The sequence below is a fragment of the Mesoplodon densirostris genome, chromosome 2, assembly GCF_025265405.1.
Source record: "Mesoplodon densirostris isolate mMesDen1 chromosome 2, mMesDen1 primary haplotype, whole genome shotgun sequence".
In the NCBI taxonomy this organism is placed as follows: Eukaryota; Metazoa; Chordata; class Mammalia; order Artiodactyla; family Ziphiidae; genus Mesoplodon; species Mesoplodon densirostris.
The window spans coordinates 192,354,452-192,371,177 of NC_082662.1; the positions used below are offsets into that span (position 1 = coordinate 192,354,452).

General features: G+C 45.3%; 1 protein-coding gene across 2 annotated transcripts; it reads left to right on the forward strand.

The window, feature by feature from the left end:
• The first annotated feature begins 65 nt into the window (after positions 1–65).
• TIMM17A (translocase of inner mitochondrial membrane 17A) lies at positions 66–11,394 on the forward strand. 2 transcript variants are annotated; one of them, XM_060088694.1, is made up of 6 exons: positions 66–137; positions 3,321–3,420; positions 3,554–3,617; positions 7,810–7,938; positions 8,638–8,775; positions 10,912–11,394. In XM_060088694.1, the coding sequence occupies exons 1-6, from the start codon at positions 112–114 to the stop codon at positions 10,995–10,997; spliced, it is 543 nt and encodes a 180-aa protein (XP_059944677.1). In that variant the 5' UTR covers positions 66–111; the 3' UTR covers positions 10,998–11,394. The 2 variants fall into 2 exon arrangements, with proteins under 2 accessions (XP_059944677.1, XP_059944678.1); XM_060088695.1 differs by having other exon boundaries at positions 8,665–8,775.
• The last annotated feature ends 5,332 nt before the right edge of the window (positions 11,395–16,726 follow it).

The window sequence follows — 16,726 nt, forward strand, 5'->3', positions numbered from 1 at the left end:
GAGGCGGCGAGCCAATCCCCGCACACTCTAACGCCCTCCGCCTGGGATCACTTCCGCCGCCGGGCCACGCCCCGCCCCGCTCGCCCGGCATCGCGGAGCGGCGGAGTCAAGATGGAGGAGTACGCGCGCGAGCCTTGGTGAGCCTGCCCGCTGCCCGCCGCCAGCCCCTCTGCCACTGCCCGGCCCCCGAAGCGAGGCCGCTCTCAGCCGCGGGCTCGGCGGCGCCGGGGGCTGTGGGCACCCTGGCGTGAACAGCCGGCTAGTCAGCGGGGCCGCGGGGCCGCGCCGGGTGACCTTGCGGCAACTCGAGGGCGCCCCGGCTCGGCTGTGTGGCCCCGGACCCTGCCCGGCCCGCGGGTCGGGAGCAGCCCCTCTGCCCGCCGGCGACCTTGGGCTCGTCCTTGCGCTCGGGCGGCTCGGCCTGCGTGGGGAGGGGGCGGTGCCCGGGGAGGGTCCGCGTGGGCGCGGCGGCCGCGGTCCGGGCTGGGGTTTCCCCGTGGGGGAGGGCCGGCGCGGTCGGGAAAACGGGGAGAGTAGCGTGTGTTCTCGAAAAGCCGGCGACGGGGGTCCGTTCATTCGGCATTTAGCGAGGTGGGGTGGTCTGTGCCCCGCGCTCGGTCGGTCCCAGGAATGAAAGCACAGAGGAGTCAGGCACGCACACAGTTTAAGGCTTCGGAGGTCATGAGTGAAAAATCACATCTTGATTTTTCGGTTAATCACCTGTGGTTTTTTTTTGTAAGAGCAAGAACCAAGGTGTTCTCCAGCTGTGTGAAAGGGCCCAGGGCTTTACATTCTGACCTTGCCAGCATTAGCCATGTTGCCTGCTTTGTGCTTTTTTTCTTCCCTGAAATAAGATACAGAGTGTATGTTTCAGTGCCTCCCACCTCTTTAAATTTACCTTCTCCAAAGGTAGTGGTCCCCCTTCCTGGGTTGTGCTCAGGTGTGCAGGACTCAGCATGCTCTTGTCACCTGCTCTTGGGTATGATATCGTGAAACAGGTTGGCATGAGGGGAAAATACTTGACTTTCTTGGGTTAAGGATGTTATGGGAATCATAAATTTTCATCTACTACTAAATTAGGTGGCCCCTTTGCTTTCTCATATGTCCTGAAGCAGTACAGTCAGTTGTCTGGTTGGTTTTATACTCAAAACTGCGTTGATCTTCTGGACTAGCCTGTTTCGTGAAGTCATCCGAGCTCCAACTATAAGCATCTTTCTCCTCCCTCTGCACCTGCCCCAACGCCATAGGCAGCCTGAATTCTTTCACACCTGCCACCTTTCATTTCCTGTTGTCAGGATCTTGCCTGGCATCCTTAATGCCTTTTACAGTAGTTTCCTAATTGCTTTCCTCCTGTTCAGTCCTTTTTAATACATCATAGGTACTTAATCGTCCTAAATACTTTTTTTTTGGTGGTACGCGGGCCTCTCACTGTTGTGGCCTCTTCCGTTGTGGAGCACAGGCTCCAGACGCACAGGCCCAGCGGCCATGGCTCACGGGCCCAGCCGCTCCGTGGCACGTGGGATCTTCCCGGACGGGAGCACGAACCCGTGTCCCCTGCATCGGCAGGCGGACTCTCAACCACTGCGCCACCAGGGAAGCCCCTAAATACTTTTTAATCATGTGTTTTGTTTTCAGAAGCCCTAGTCTGTAGGATATAGTGGAAAGAATTTGGGGCCTTTGGCGTACTAGATTTTGTATTTAAATTGGGTCTACCAGTTATTACCTATATGACCTTGGGCAAGGTACTTAATCTGAGCCTCTGTTCATCTGTAAAATGGAGAGGAGACAGGAATACTCTTCTGCAAAGTTAAAAGATGAGGGAGTCTATAAGAAAGTAAGGTAGCTTCCTTGAAATCAGGTTATTTGCACTCTAAGGCACCTAAAACATAGTTGATACTTAATAAATGATAACTTTAATCTTGTGGTTAGTTATTGGTTCCCTGTTGCCCTGTATTTGTCTGGCATTTACATTTAGAGTCTGGCTTCAACCTTCCTTTTGTGTATCTGTCGCTTCCCTGCAGGAACCTTGATTTAGCCAGACTTATTTCAGGAACTGTTTCCATCTTGCCGTTGTTTTGGACGTCCTCTCTTGGAATACTTCTGAATCCTGCTATTCTTCACTGATTTTTTTAAATACTCATTTTCATTCTAACTGATGATAGGATCATTTAGGTTCGATCATTTAGAGTTAGTGACTCTCCTTTGTCTTTCCTTTTTACTTTTTTTTTTTTTTTTGGCCGCAGCACGCAGCTTGTGGGATCTTAGTTCCCCAACCAAGGATCGAACCCGGGCCACCACAAGTGAAAGTGCCGAGCCCTAACCACTGGGCTGCCAGGGAATTCCCATTCACAGACTTTTTAATAAGCCAGATTCCTAGAATAGTGGTTCTGTTCTACTGATCAGATCACTCATGTCATTGTGCACCATGAGTTGGGGTGCTGCATTTGGAAGCCGGGTTTACACATTTAACCTCTAATTATCAGATGTTAGAGGTTACTAATGTGTTAAGTGGATCTGATGCAAAGTTAAGTTCCAAATGCTAACTTGGACTCAGTAAACCCAAAAAGAAGTTTTAAAATTTAAATAATGTGAGCTTCCCTGGTGGCGCAGTGGTTGAGAATCCGCCTGCCAATGCAGGGGACACAGGTTTGAGCCCTGGTCTGGGAAGATCCCACATGCCACGGAGCAGCTAGGCCCGTGAGCCACAACGACTGAGCCTGCGCGTCTGGAGCCTGTGCTCCGCAACAAGAGAGGCCGCGATAGTGAGAGGCCCGCTCACCGCGATGAAGAGTGGCCCCCGCTCGCCGCAACTAGAGAAAGCCCTCGCACAGAAACGAAGACCCAACACAGCCAAAAATAAATAATTTTTTAAAAATTTAAATAATGTGTCTTCTTCTGCGCCTGTTGAAATTTTATTCCTTGGGTCTCAGCTTTAAATTTCGCTACAGCTGGAGAGCTTTCCTTGATCTCCAGGCGACTGGGTCACCGTTGATTATAGTGTAGTTTCCTAATGCTTGTTTATTTGCTTTTCACGGTGCCTTAGAATAGATGCACTAGTAGTTGAGCGAATGAATAACGTGCTGTGAGCAGTAGGGAGTTGAAGCCAGTTCCATTGCCCGTAGCTTAGAAGACTTGGGCTGAATAGATGTGGATCTGTTTAGAATCCTTAATCTTGGTCTGTATTTTATGGGCCAGATGTTACTGGTTGCAGTGAGCCCTGCCCTGGAATCTGTTGTATATCCCTTATTAACAAAGAGGGTTTTATGGTTTATAAATGAGAAATACGCTCATTTTTTTTTTTTTCTCTTTCCTGTTCTTAGCCCCTGGCGCATTGTGGACGACTGTGGTGGGGCCTTTACGATGGGAACCATAGGTGGTGGGATCTTTCAAGCCATCAAAGGTTTTCGCAATTCTCCGGTGGTAAGTGGGTGGATGGTCTCATATCATCGTTGCTTGAGACCCGTTTGCTAATGTCACTTGGGCCCCATCAGTGGATTGGAAATGTGTTACGCTCCTAATGTATTTTTGGTTGCTTCCTTTTGTTTTCTTATAGGGAGTAAACCACAGACTACGAGGGAGTCTGACAGCTGTTAGAACCAGGGCTCCACAGTTGGGAGGTAAGCAGAGTGTTTCCATTTGTACTTCAGATGGTTTTTTCCCTGTTTTTTTGAAGGTGAAATTCTGGGGTTTTTTCTTCTTTTTTACATTATACCAGTTAGTGATTTTAGTTTGGTCTAAATAACAGCTTGTCACAAGTTAGTATCTATGCGAATTCTTGATTTATGATTTATTTGGCAAGTTAACTTGAATTGTTGCATCCATTTGAAAATCTGTCCTTCAAAAGCTCAGTGGGGTTTTGTTTTTGCCTGGTTTCATTTGATTTTCCCCTCTTATCCAGACAGTGTGTCTACAGCTTAGGTTTGTGAGGGTCAGGAGTGATAGCTTCTGGCTTAGCATGAAACTGAAGAAGATGTGAATGGAAGGATCAGGGTGTGTGAGAGGGGTTGATGGAACTGATGGGACTCCCTCCAGGCTTAGCTTTTGGACATTGTGCCGAGGTCAGTGCAAAGGTGGAGAACGATTCTGTCCATCACACTCTTTAAGTTTGGTAATTCAGAAGCTGGGAGAAGAGAGAATAAGAAATCTCGGAGCTTATGTTTGCTTGCAAAGGTACAGTCAGGCTGAAGAGGCCACGTATAACACGTGAAATGGACTTAGCACTTTCAGTCGTTGCTTAGTGATTTTGTGCATCAGAAGAAATAATCTCCTCTTTGTTTTTATAGCATTTGTTTTCTTTAGAAGATAGTAGCCAATGTCTGTTGTTTATTGAGTGCCTGCCATGTGCCAGGCACTCCAGGTGTTTTACAGGATTATTTTATTTAGTCCTCACAGCAACATAGGAGGTGAGTACTATTATCTCCATTTTCCAGATGAGGAAATTGAGGCTCCGAGGGTTGAAGTGATGGTGTATCTGTTTCCTGTTTTTCTCCTTGTAATAATTGTACACCCTGGAAAGTAAACAGTGACTAATTTTCCTTTGTTTTAATGGTTACCGTGTTGTTTAAGAGTGATAAGTAGTAAAAAAAAAAAAAAAGAAAAAAGAAAAAAGTACACACCAAACCCTGAACCTTCGATAAATGCAGAAGTCATACAGGTTTTAACAGGTTTCTTGAGAGGCTGTTTCTATCCCATGCATTTTCAGTGAATAAAAAAAACCATCAGGTAACTGTCACAGTCAAGAAGAGCCTAAGGAGGTATGACTACTAAACGTTATGAGGGGTCCTGGAACAGAAGAAGGACATAAAAACTAAGGAAATCTAAATTAAGTATGGACGTCAGTTCATAATGTGTCAGTATTGGGTTGTGTGACAAACGCACGGTGCTGATGTTAGATGCTGGGGAAACTGGGTGTGGGGTACGTGGGAGCTGTACCATCTTCACAGCTTTGCTGTGACTCTGAAACTAGTCTAAGAATAAAGGTTTGGTTAAAAAACAATCAGGGTGAAATAGAGGAAGAGTGTGTTGTGGTGTGGGTGAATTGGGATCAGCCTTTTTAAGGAAACTACTGAGGAATCTTTATGGAGTCTTGAGTTTTAAAAGTACTGGGATGGCACTTCCAGTTTAATTCAGTGAGCATTTACTGAGCTCTTCCAGTTAAGATCCTGGGAAAAAGGCAGTGTGGGAAAGTCATAGGTGTGTCCTGAAAGGTCTTGTATTTTCATAGTGGAAATGAGACATGCTTTTGATGTGTCCCCATTATGCTTCCAGCCCTTCCTTGTATTTTGGAACAAGATGTTCCAGGCTCATCTTGTACTTTCCCTGACTGAGTGTGGAGTCAGCCGTCCCCAAGGAGCCCTGCTTCCTTCTAGTTGAGAATGGTACTTAGAAGCCAAAATCTGGGCACTAAGTGTATCATTGCTGTGGGACATTGCTGTTCCCAGGCCTTCTTAGGAATGTACTGTATATATATGAACACATACTAACCATATACACATACACACACAAGTTTATATCTATGTTTCTCTATATCTATACGTATTAGGAATCATGGGTTCACACTGATACCTCTAACTCCAGTCCAGCCCCACAGGTTCATTCTTCTTTCTCTTTTCATATGAATACTTTCCTCCTTGCCTGACTTGGGCTAGGGCACCCCGTAACAGGCCCCCCTTCCACATGGGCACGCTGATCTCCATGCTTGGGAGTGTCCTTCCTGCGGACACTTCCTCGCCCTGCTCTGGCTGTGGCTGCCACACGGGGCCAGACTTTTGTGTGGACTCAGTCTCCACTCTCATCAGCCACCATAGCTTACTCTGGCAGTCATTCTTGGGGTGGGGAGATATCAGACCCTTGGGAGGGAGTGGGAGAGCCTTGCTTGAGGAATTTGGTGAGGTAATTCTAATATACCTGGACATATCTCTCTCCCAGGGCACAGAGCCACTGAGTTAGGACGGACTATTTCATCTGTATGTAGCATGTGGTATTTAGTGTTGGACCGAAAATGAGGAGGCTCATGCATAGTTTATTATTATTTTTAAAACATATTTATTTGGCTCCTCCAGGTCTCAGTTGCGGCACATGGGATCTTCGTTATGGCACGCAGGATCTTTTTAGTTGCGGCATGCGGGATCTTTTTTTTATTTTTTATTTTATTTTTTTAAATTTATTTATTTATTTTTGGCTGTGTTGGGTCTTCGTTTCTGAGTGAGGGCTTTCTCTAGTTGTGGCAAGCAGGGGCCACTCTTCATCACGGTGCGTGGGCCTCTCACTATTGTGGCCTCTCTTGTTGCGGAGCACAGGCTCCAGACGCTCAGGCTCAGTAGTTGTGGCTCATGGGCCTAGTTACTCCACGGCATGTGGGATCCTCCCAAACCAGGGCTCGAACCTGTGTCCCCTGCATTAGCAGGCAGATTCTCAGCCACTGCGCCACCAGGGAAGCCCGGGATCTTTTTTTTAGTTGCAGCACACGGGATCTTTGTTGCCACATGCTGGATCTTTAGTTGTGGCATGTGGGCTCTTTTAGTTACATGTGGGATCTTCAGTTGCGGCACGTGGGATCTTTAGTTGCGGCACGCGGGATCTTTTTAGTTGCAGCATGTGGGATCTTTTTTTTAGTTGTGGCACGCGGGATCTTTGTTGCCATTATGTGGGATCTTTAGTTGCGGCATGTGTGCGGGATCTAGTCCCCTGACCAGGGATCAAACCTGCGCCCCCTGCATTGGGAGCGTGGAGTCTTAACCACTGGACCCCCAGGGAAGTCCCTCGTGCATACTTTAACTGGTTGTATCTGCTGGATTTAACTCACAGGGTGAGCTCTGGGGAAGGGTGCTGGTGATGGTCTGGTTCACACAGTTGGCAGAACCCAGTTTATTGTCCTTATTAATACACCCCTGCTTCTGTGAGGTTTCAGAGGGTGAAGGATAACCTGACACGGGCTCCTCAGTGCAGTTTTTCTTCTTTCTTTAATCTTAATGTAAGAACTCTTCATAGAGTGTAAGTCACGTGTATTCATTTTAGAAGATTTGGAAAATAAAAGCACAAAGCAGTGAAGTCGTCTGTTATCATCTGTCACCCAGAGATGCTGACAATTAAAATCTTGGTGTTGCCTTTCTATGTTTTGTGTGTACTTATACACGTGTATGTGTGGGTGTTTGTTTTTTATTTTACAGAATAGTCACTGTGTTTAGGAAGAGTTTAAAGTGCAAAGTAATCTGACTTAGGGTTGCTTTTAGTTTCATGCTTGAGGAATAAAGAATAGAAATGAGAGAGGAAAGGTAATTCCCATTCCCTCGAGGTTCCATAATTCAAACTGTTTGTATCACCCTTTTGCCCTTTATGTGTATTGGCTTAATGCCTAGAGTACATCCCAAAATAGCCCGGTTTCTTTTGTGTTCACATCAGTGATTTTCGTAGAGCAGGTGCTCAGTGGCACTGACTGAAGAAAAGAAAAATAGAGGTAAGGTGAAGCTTTAGTAAAAGGAAAGCAGGAAGGAGGACACTTTTTAAACAGATACACACTCTTCTGAAAGGGGGTTTGACTGGGTTTAGCCCAACTCTTTTAGGCCTGGCTTATTTCTTTTAGGCTTTGGGCCATTGCTGATTTCCCTGCTGATGTAATACAAACCAAGCTTTATTAAAAAGATAAGTATTCTGACTCCTGTTCGGTGCTTATTCAAACTTGTTTGCATGTGTTTGTGAGAGTTTTAAGAATATAGTGAGTGTTGTTATTTAAGCTTGTTTTTGACTATTACATTTAAAGACTAAAATATAAAAAATGAAATTTATTTGTTTTGTTTTTAAATAAAACAGGTAGCTTTGCCGTTTGGGGAGGTCTGTTTTCCATGATTGACTGCAGTATGGTTCAAGTCAGAGGGAAGGAAGATCCCTGGAACTCCATCACGAGTGGTGCCTTAACAGGAGCCATCCTGGCAGCAAGAAGTAAGCAGTCATAGACACACACATTGCAACCAGCCTCTGCCCGAGTTTAGGGACGTCTGTAATAGATAAACTGAGCATCGGGTAACTTGGTATAGTGTGAGGGTATATGGTGATTTGGGGGGAAGAGTAAAAGGACATCTTAACTTGGAGTGTTGAGAACGAGAGAGCCTGGGGCTCTAACCGGTAACCGTGGTTAAGAGCAGTTCAAGTTCTGGTTCTGCCACTTACAGCTGTGTGACTGGGCGGTTTCTCTCCTCAGCCTCTGGAATTAGTCACTGTACCTGTCACACAGCACTGTTGTGAGTGAAGAGCTTAGATCCACCTTCTGGTCTTCGGGACACAGAGCGACCTAGAGTTCCTCTGGGCGTGGTGGGTGGGCCCAGGAGTCAGCACCCTTTTCTGTGAAGGGCCAGGTAGTAAATGTGTGGGCCTCGTGGGTTGTGAGGGCCTCCGTCACTTGTCCTCAGCTCTGCTGTCATGAGCGCAGCCTAGACGATACGTGAATGGACGCGCATGCTGTCCCAGTACAACTTTATTTACACGAGCAGGCCGTGGGCTGGATTTGACCTGCGGGCCACAGTTTGCTGACCCCGGTCTCGGTCAGCGAGAAAGGGTGTTTGGGAACGGGGGGTAGCATGGAGCCCTATGGACAGGTCTTCGCTTTATGGTATCTTACATTAACCTGGATTTCTGTTAAAGTAATCTCTCTGTTCTCAACGTGCTCAGACGGACCGGTGGCCATGGTCGGGTCAGCCGCGATGGGTGGCATTCTGCTAGCCCTCATCGAAGGAGCTGGTATCTTGTTGACAAGGTTCGCCTCTGCCCAGTTTCCCAACGGTGAGTCGTCTTTCTGCCTAACACCACGGCTCAGACGTTTGACATGGGTTCCCAACGTCTGCTAAAATGTGGTGGTTTGACATCTCTGCATCACATGTGAATACGCCGTGCTTCGTGAGGGTTCTGGTAATAGGCCGCGGCTCTGCACGGCTGTGGGTGCAGTTAATTGTGTTTAATCTCAGTCACAGAATGCTTTGGCTAGACGACTTGCTGTCGCTCTTTCCTTAGAGTTCTTAGGTTTTATCAGTGCTCACTTGCTCATTCTAAGAAATTGCCGATCATTTCAGCGGTGCGGGAAGAAAGGTCCCTGCAGACGTGGAGCAATGATGGCCGTCGGTCGCCAACTTATTACTGCCTGTGTGTGGGGCGGCGCTGTAGCTGCCGGGGGCAGTGGGAGCGTCAGGCTGACATGCTCACAGATAGGTGAGGTCAGCTGGTTGTGCTGCTTCCTTGAGGAAAGTGAAGTAGCGGGAGAAGGTGACCCGTGGGTGGGGGGGTCACTTAGGGCTGGAAGGAGAGTTCTTCTGAGACGCTGGTGATGTAATGCGTTGCTCCTCTTGCTCTTGCTGGTGCAGGGAAGGTGAGATGGTGAGTGGTTAGCAGTCCACAGGTGATCACGACGTGGCCAGGGAATGTCTGCTCCGCGGCCAGTGTGTGCAGATCCTTGTAACTTAGAAAACGTGAGGTGTCTAAATGGGACTATTTCTTGGCATTGGAAGGGAGCAGAAAGACACCGAGGATCATTGCGGGGAAGAGCTGACCTGGCGTTTGGGGAAGGAAATACGCACAACCGTGAGACTGGTTGGAAGTTATTTTTGGAGCTTGGAAAGGATTCGGCATAGAGTTAGGGACAGGTCACAGCTCCCAATTCTATTTGATTTCCCTGAGGCACCAGGCGAGGGATTCGGTGTCTTGGCGTGGTTCTGAGGCCTCCTCCCCGTGGCCAGTGGATGACCCGGGTGGCTCCTGGGCCCTCGGTCCTCGCTTCTGCTTTCAATCCTCATTTCTCACTGAATACTCTGTCGTGATGGCCACTTTCTTAATTTGCTTTTTAGTTTAGCACTTTAGTGTGAAAGACTTCATATAAGATGTGAGAAAAGTTCCATGTTTGCAGAAATTCAGAAATTGATAGAACAGTAACTCAGTCACACTGTCTTGTAGGGTTTAGCCTTGTTTGCTTGGGTTTAGGCTTCTTTCCTCAGAAGGAGTTCACTAAAAGAAGTGCTTTTTATTTTAGACAGGAGGAGTGTTTCTGAAAGGCTATGCGGGGGCAAAAATCTTCGAAAAGTTAATCATATTTTTCCAGTTAACTTACATGAAAGAGTTCTTAAAACAGAAAGATGAGATAAAACTGTATCGAAACGGTAACAATGGTTATTTTTGGTTTATCTTTTTCACCCAGTGTCTTCTCCAGCTTTCTGTAATGAACAGATATTTTTAGAATATAAAAAAAAATCACTGGAGTAAAGTGTTGGAAAGAAAGCCCTCTTTACCACTGTCCTCTTTCTCTGTTCCTTCCAGATGTTTTTTAGTCTGCCTCAGTTTCCCTAAAAAAAAGAGAAGTGCTTATTCCCATTAAAGTCTTTTTAAAGAGCCACATTTTTTCTTAGGTCACAGGCCGTCCCATCCTTTGAAAGCAAATACTACAACACTTAGTTCTGTGCAAGCTAGGGGATGGCGGTGTCTTCCCATTTCAGGACCCATTCCTTACTTAGTTGTATAAATTGTATTACTGAGTTCTCTTGAAACATGACTAAGGTACTTAAACTTTGTGAAAATAATTTTAAATAGCTACTGAAAAATACATCAGGAGGTGTGAGAGGTTCATCCAGTCCTGATATGGCAGCTTGTTCAGCAGTTGCTTTAAAACTGGCATGTTGTTTCTTGCTGTAATTACTCCATCTGACTTCGCTGGTGTAGCGTTTGAGAGCTGCTCACTCTGGAGCGGGAGGGCCGCCGGCTGCCGTACGTTAACACGGCGCTCCCGTGGGAATCGGGCAGCTCGACAAAGAAATTCAGGTTACAGCTCTGAGGTAGCGCTTTGTTTTCTGAGTCGACTGGTTTGCTCTTTACAGAGACTTGTCCCTTTAAATTACATAATATTCAGGTGGTGTTTAAATTCCCTCTTAATTGCAGGTCCTCCGTTTGCTGAAGACCCCTCCCAGTTGCCTTCAGCCCAGTTACCATCCTCACCTTTCGGGGACTATCAACAATACCAGTAGGACCTCTCTCCCAGGACTTCTTTAACAGAATGAGCTGCGGTTCAAGGAAGGATTTCAGAAGATCAAATTCAGTCTGTTTTTAAAACTGTAGGTGGGACAACTACGGCCAAATAGGCTGTGACGAGACATTGAGCACATTTTTCTACTTAAAGGAATGTGGGGGGCGGGGGAGGGTCTTAAAAGATAATACATTTATTTATTCACACTTGGATTGCGTTTGTGATCAAAATGTCTGAAATCTTTAGAAGGAAAAACAGTAAGTGCTTGGAAGATGAAGGACCCATGGCAAACAGCAACGAAGCATGACCAGCATTTCCTCGGGGACCTCTCTGCCTGGTTTTGTTCTATTAGTGAAACAATAAAAAACGCCAGGTGATTGCTCTTTCTGTTAAGATAAGTTGCAGAGTTCTACTTTTCATCCTTGAATTCAAATAATGCAGAGTGCATTGAAAGTTGCACGTGGTACAGTCACCAAGGATTGGTCCACAGCAAACACTTCCGGGCTGGAAGCCTGCGGGAAAGTGCTTAGCCTTCTCCTTGCAAGTAAAAAAATAGGCCACGTCTTGGTTTTGAGGGTGTCGGATACAAAACTCTCTTCACCTCTGAGGCTACTGTGTCTTGATTCTTGATCATCAGAAAAGCTTCCTTCTGGTGTACCCAGTGCTGTATGAGAAGGTGCCTGGAGGGCATAATAGCCCTGGAAAAGCTTGGTGTTTATGGGGTGCTGGAAAGTAAAATGCATGCTATTTTTAATGTGTTGCAAGTCCCCTGAAGCTGATCTTCGTGGAGGGTGTGTTCTGGGGTCTGGCGGGGCCTGTAAAATGGATTAGCATTTCAGAATAGGCCATTTTACTGGCTGTGGTGGAGATGCCGTGCGGCCTTACAGGAGGCAGGCTGTTACTCCCCATTTGCCTGCCTCTGTGAAACGGAGAGCAAATCCGTGTGGGCGTGGTGAGCACACGCGTATTTTGGCCCAATGCCACGTGCATAGTAAGGATTTAATTTACTGGTGCTGGTTTGATCTTTCTTTGTGTGGTAAAATATACAGGAAATCATATTTATCATTTTAACCATTTGTAAGTGTACAGTTCAGTGGAATTTAAGTACAGTGTAACAGTCACCATTGTGTATCCCAAAACTTCCTCATCGTCACCAACAGAAACTCCCCATCCCACCTTCCCCCAGCTCCTGGTAACCACAGGTCTGCTTGCTGTCTCTGAGTTTGCCTATTCTGGGTACCTCGTATAAGTGGAACCGTACGATATTCGTCCTTCTGTGTCGCTCTTATTTCATGGAGCATCGTGTTTTAAGGTCCCTCTGTGGTGCAGCATAAACCAGCACTTCGTGCCTTTCGATGGCTGAGTAACATTGCACGGTATGCAGAGATCACATTTTATTTCTCCGTTCATCTATTGATGGACACTTGGGCTGTTTACACCGTATGACTCTTGTGAATAACATGGGCATACAAATATCTGAGTCCCTGCTTTCAGTTCCTTTGGGTGTAGACCTAGGAGTGGCGTTGCTGGGGCATGTGGTAGTTCTATGTTTAACTTTTGGAAGAAGCACCAAACTTTTCCACAGCGCTGCACCATTTGACATTTCCAGCAGCAGTGCACGAAGGTTCCCATTTTTCCACATCCTTGCCAACACTTTTATTTTCCTTTAAATAAAAACATTATAGCCAGTCTAGTATGTGTGACGTATCTCATTGTGGTTCTGATTTGTGTTCTCCTGGTAACAAACGTACTGCGCTTATTGGCCATTTGTGAGTACTTGGGATTTCTCTTTCAGTCTGTAGCCCTTTTGACTTCCAGGAGTGAATGTAAGGAGATGTTATCAGAACAGTTCAAAGCTGAGGGCATGTTGAATCGCAGATAAAATGCTTTACATTTCTTAAGGTCTCCTGAACTTCTCTTAGATGGCGTATTGGTTTGGAAAGTAAGTTTCTTTCTTGTGAATTCAGAGTCTCTGACGGGTGTGTGTATGTGATGCTGGCGTGTTTTTGCCATTTTATTGGTTAACTCAGCATATCTGAAGCAATCCTTGGCTACAGATGAATTTTCTGGAACGAGGGGTGGGGGGGAAGAGAAGAAGCTTGAAAAAGATGGAAAGCCAGTTCTTTTTGACGAACTTGACATTTAATTCCACAATATGTGGGACGGCAGGTAGAAACCCTGAAAACCTTTCCAGTTGTTTCCCTGCTTCTTGCCCCTCTCCTCCTTGGTGGATGCCCCCTTCCTCTGTCCCGCACTTAGGAGAGCTGCTGCTCCCGGGGAAAGCCTGGCTGCCCACCTACCTGCTGGGGCTTGGCCTGAGCCGAGTGGCTCCGTCTCCGTTATGTGTCTAGTGTGGAGATGGGGGGCTGGTGAGGAGAGGGAAAGGGGAAAGCAAACTTCATGCCTCTGATTTTCTACTGGAAGCCTCGTGCCATCTGCGTTTCCGGGCACAGGTGTTTCATAACCGCCCAAGAACGTCCTCGTGTGCTGTGTCCTCTGCCTTCCCCCGTTTGTCCAGTGGGCTGGTTCCTGGTGGTCTGGGGACCAGCTCAAGCGCCCCTGCAGCTTCCCGTCCCCTCTCCGTGTCCTGTTGTCACTGCACAGCAGGAGGAGATGCTGAGCGGTTTGTTTTGTTTTGTTTTCTCTCCTCTCCCCCACCTTTTTCCCCAACATTTTTTCAATGAAAATATCAAACCTGTAAAGTTGAGGTTCACAGTGAACATACATATACCCATCACCTAGATTCTATGATTAACTTCACAATACTTTACCATTGTGTACCTGTTCACATACCACCTGTTTCCTAATAAAATAGAAATTTATGAAATCCGTTGATAAGCTTTATAAGATGTGATTAAAAAAATTTTTATTGGAGTATAGTTGATTTACAATGTGTTAGTTTCAGGTGTGCAGTAAAATGAATCAGTTATACATTGATTTTTTTTTAAGTTTAGCAAATACTAGAAACCAGGTAGTTTAGATTCTAATAAATATCTTAAAATACCTATTTGAAATGTTTAATACATATTCTAAAACTAATTTTGGTGTACAAGAACCCAGAATAAAAGGTAAAATCACGAAAATGGTTTTAATTACCAAGGTAAATGCAGAAACAAGCAGACAGGAAGGAATTTTTCCCTAGGTCTTTTTCTGGAATAATGGAGTGGTTTCCTCAGTTTCAAGGTTGCAATGCTCATCAGAAAGATCCCATCTGCTTCTCCCTTTTTTCCTTAGTATCTGAACACTTCGTGTGAAATTGGCCTGAAATAGTGAATTTCTGAGTCAGGGTTGGAACACGTGGGTTACAGCTGCATCTGTTGAAAGCCCATCTGTTTTCTTAGGTGCAATGTCTGCAGATTGTGACGGCGTGGTCACAGCGCCACCCTGTGGTGCATTAGTTTTAGAACACACGATACTTTGCTGCTGGTTTTGCTTTGTAGAGTACGTTATCGTTGAGAGCAAACGTCAGCCACCGAAGGCTCAGGGGCCACATTTACCTTGCTGCCTCGTTTTGTAAGGCCTGTGAGTGAAGAGTGGATTCAAAATGTTTCTAATGGTGGAAAGAAAATCGGAAGAAGAAAAACGTTTCATGGCACATGGAAAGGACACGAAATGAAGTTTGGTGTCCATAAAGACAGTTCTATGGGTGCACAGCCATACCAAGTCTTCACGTTTTATGAGCGACTGCCCTCATACGACACAGCAGAGTTAAGCGGCCACACAACTCCTGAGATGTTTGCCCTTTAGAGAAAAAAAATGGCTGACCTCTGTTTTAGAGCAATTAAAAATAAAAAGATTTATTTTATCTAACTGATTCCATTTCTAGCGCTCCTTTTCTTTGTGTGGACCCAAGTTCCTCTCTGGTATCATAGTCCTTCCGTCTCAAGAGCGTCCTCTAACATCTCTTATAGGGTAGGATTATATGGGTGGATCCAGATGGATGCCTAGGGATATAGTGGGTGGCATTATGGGAGAGGAGCTTTTATAAAAAGCTCCTTATGCCCTGAGCTTTTATAGTGGGCAGTAGCATTCCTGCTTTTGCCTCTGAGGGAGACATTACCTTTATTATACTAGATAGTGAGCGTGACTTCCCTTTGCTCCAAAGCAAGACCCTGTCTCTGTCTTGGAAGGGTGTAAGCCAGTTTACCAGCCTTACCACTGTGGACGTTTAGGGCTGGATAATCAGTTGTGGGGACCTGTCCTGTGCAATGTAGGATGTAGGATCCCTGGCCTCTGCCCACTGGGTGCCAGCAGCACCACCAAATGTGTCTTTAGATGTTGTCAGATATCTCCTAGTGGGCAAAACCGGCCCTGGTTAAGAACCATTATGATAAGCAGACTCACCCTTTGTTCCAGAGGAAGTCACCATCTGTCTTTCAGAGTGGCTCTCTATACAAGCATCCTCGACCAGATGGTCCAGAACAAAGGACACTCAGCGGCTCATTTTTGCAATATGTGCAGAAGCGCACGTGATCCGTGGAGAATTGGCTCCCAACGTTGGTTTTAACTTAATTGCATTGTGGTTAAAGGAATGTTGTTCTGTGTGCCATCGATTCTTGTATTTGTTGGGAGTTTTTCATGGCCTATGTATGGTTAGTTTTGTGTGTTTTCTCTAATAGTTAGGTGCAAAGTTTGGTGTGTGTTGATTAGGTCAAGATGGTGACATTTTTGTACAGATCTTATATGTCTGTATGACTTTTGTCTGTGTGATCTGTTAGTTACTGGGAGAGGTACGTAAACCTGTCTGTTGGCGGATTTGCCCATTCCCCTTGTAATTCTGTTACCTTCGACTTTCTATAGTTTGAGGCTGTGCTGTTAGGTACATCCCCAATATGTGAGCTAGAACTGACGAGTAGTCTACATCTGGGGATTTATGAGCTCTGCTTCTCCCAGCCTGGGGTGAGTACTCCCCTGCCCAGCTCATTTCCTTTTTTTCCTTGATTTTTAAAAATCATACTACATATTTTCCCATTTGTTGGCTTGTGAGTTATATTCATTTTACATTCCTTAAGTGATTTTCTTTAAAATCTTAAAACACATACCTAAGAAGAAAATCTCACATTTATCCCTCTCCCTCTCCGCCTGATAATCCAAGGAGTTTAGAATGCTTCGACTTCAATCACCCCCTCTTCTTATATACATTTAGTCTAATATTTTCATTTTATTCTGATTCCCTCATGCAAACATTATTGATATATATTTATTATTGTTGCTTTATACAGTGTTTAAATTTTCCCACTTTTTTTGCTCACCATTCCTTTTTTCATCTAATTTTCCTTCTTGAAGTAATTCCTTTAGAAGTTCTTTAGTAGGAGTCTATTGATGGTGAACACTGAATTTTTGTCATCAAAAAATTTATCTGCCTTCATTCTTGGATGATAGTTTAGTTGGGTATACAGTTCTAAGTTGACAGGCTTTTTTCCCTCAGTGTTTTGAAGATAATGCCTTCTGGCCTCTTGTTGCTAATGAGAGGTCTGCCCTTGGTCCAATTTCCATTTGTCGCTTTTTTATAAGTAACCTGTCTTTTTTTCTTTGGGTATTCTTAAGACCTTTATGTCTTGGTCTTCCTCAGTTTAACTAAAACATGTCTAGGTGTAGATTTATTTTTATATTTTTGCTTGCAGTTTTTGTAACTTTTAAATCCTTAGAATCACACTTTAATCGATTCTAGAAGATTTTCAGCCATTATTTCAAAATGTCCAAGATACGTTGCATTCTAAGCATTCAAAA

What these genes read in the sequence shown, in the direction of transcription:
- TIMM17A (XM_060088694.1), top strand. Translation starts at nt 112, where the DNA reads ATGGAGGAGTACGCGCGCGAGCCTTG. An exon ending in GAGTACGCGCGCGAGCCTTG is followed by an intron (nt 138 to 3,320) that starts GTGAGCCTGCCC and finishes TCCTGTTCTTAG; the next exon opens with CCCCTGGCGCATTGTGGACG. An exon ending in CAGGGCTCCACAGTTGGGAG is followed by an intron (nt 3,618 to 7,809) that starts GTAAGCAGAGTG and finishes TAAATAAAACAG; the next exon opens with GTAGCTTTGCCGTTTGGGGA.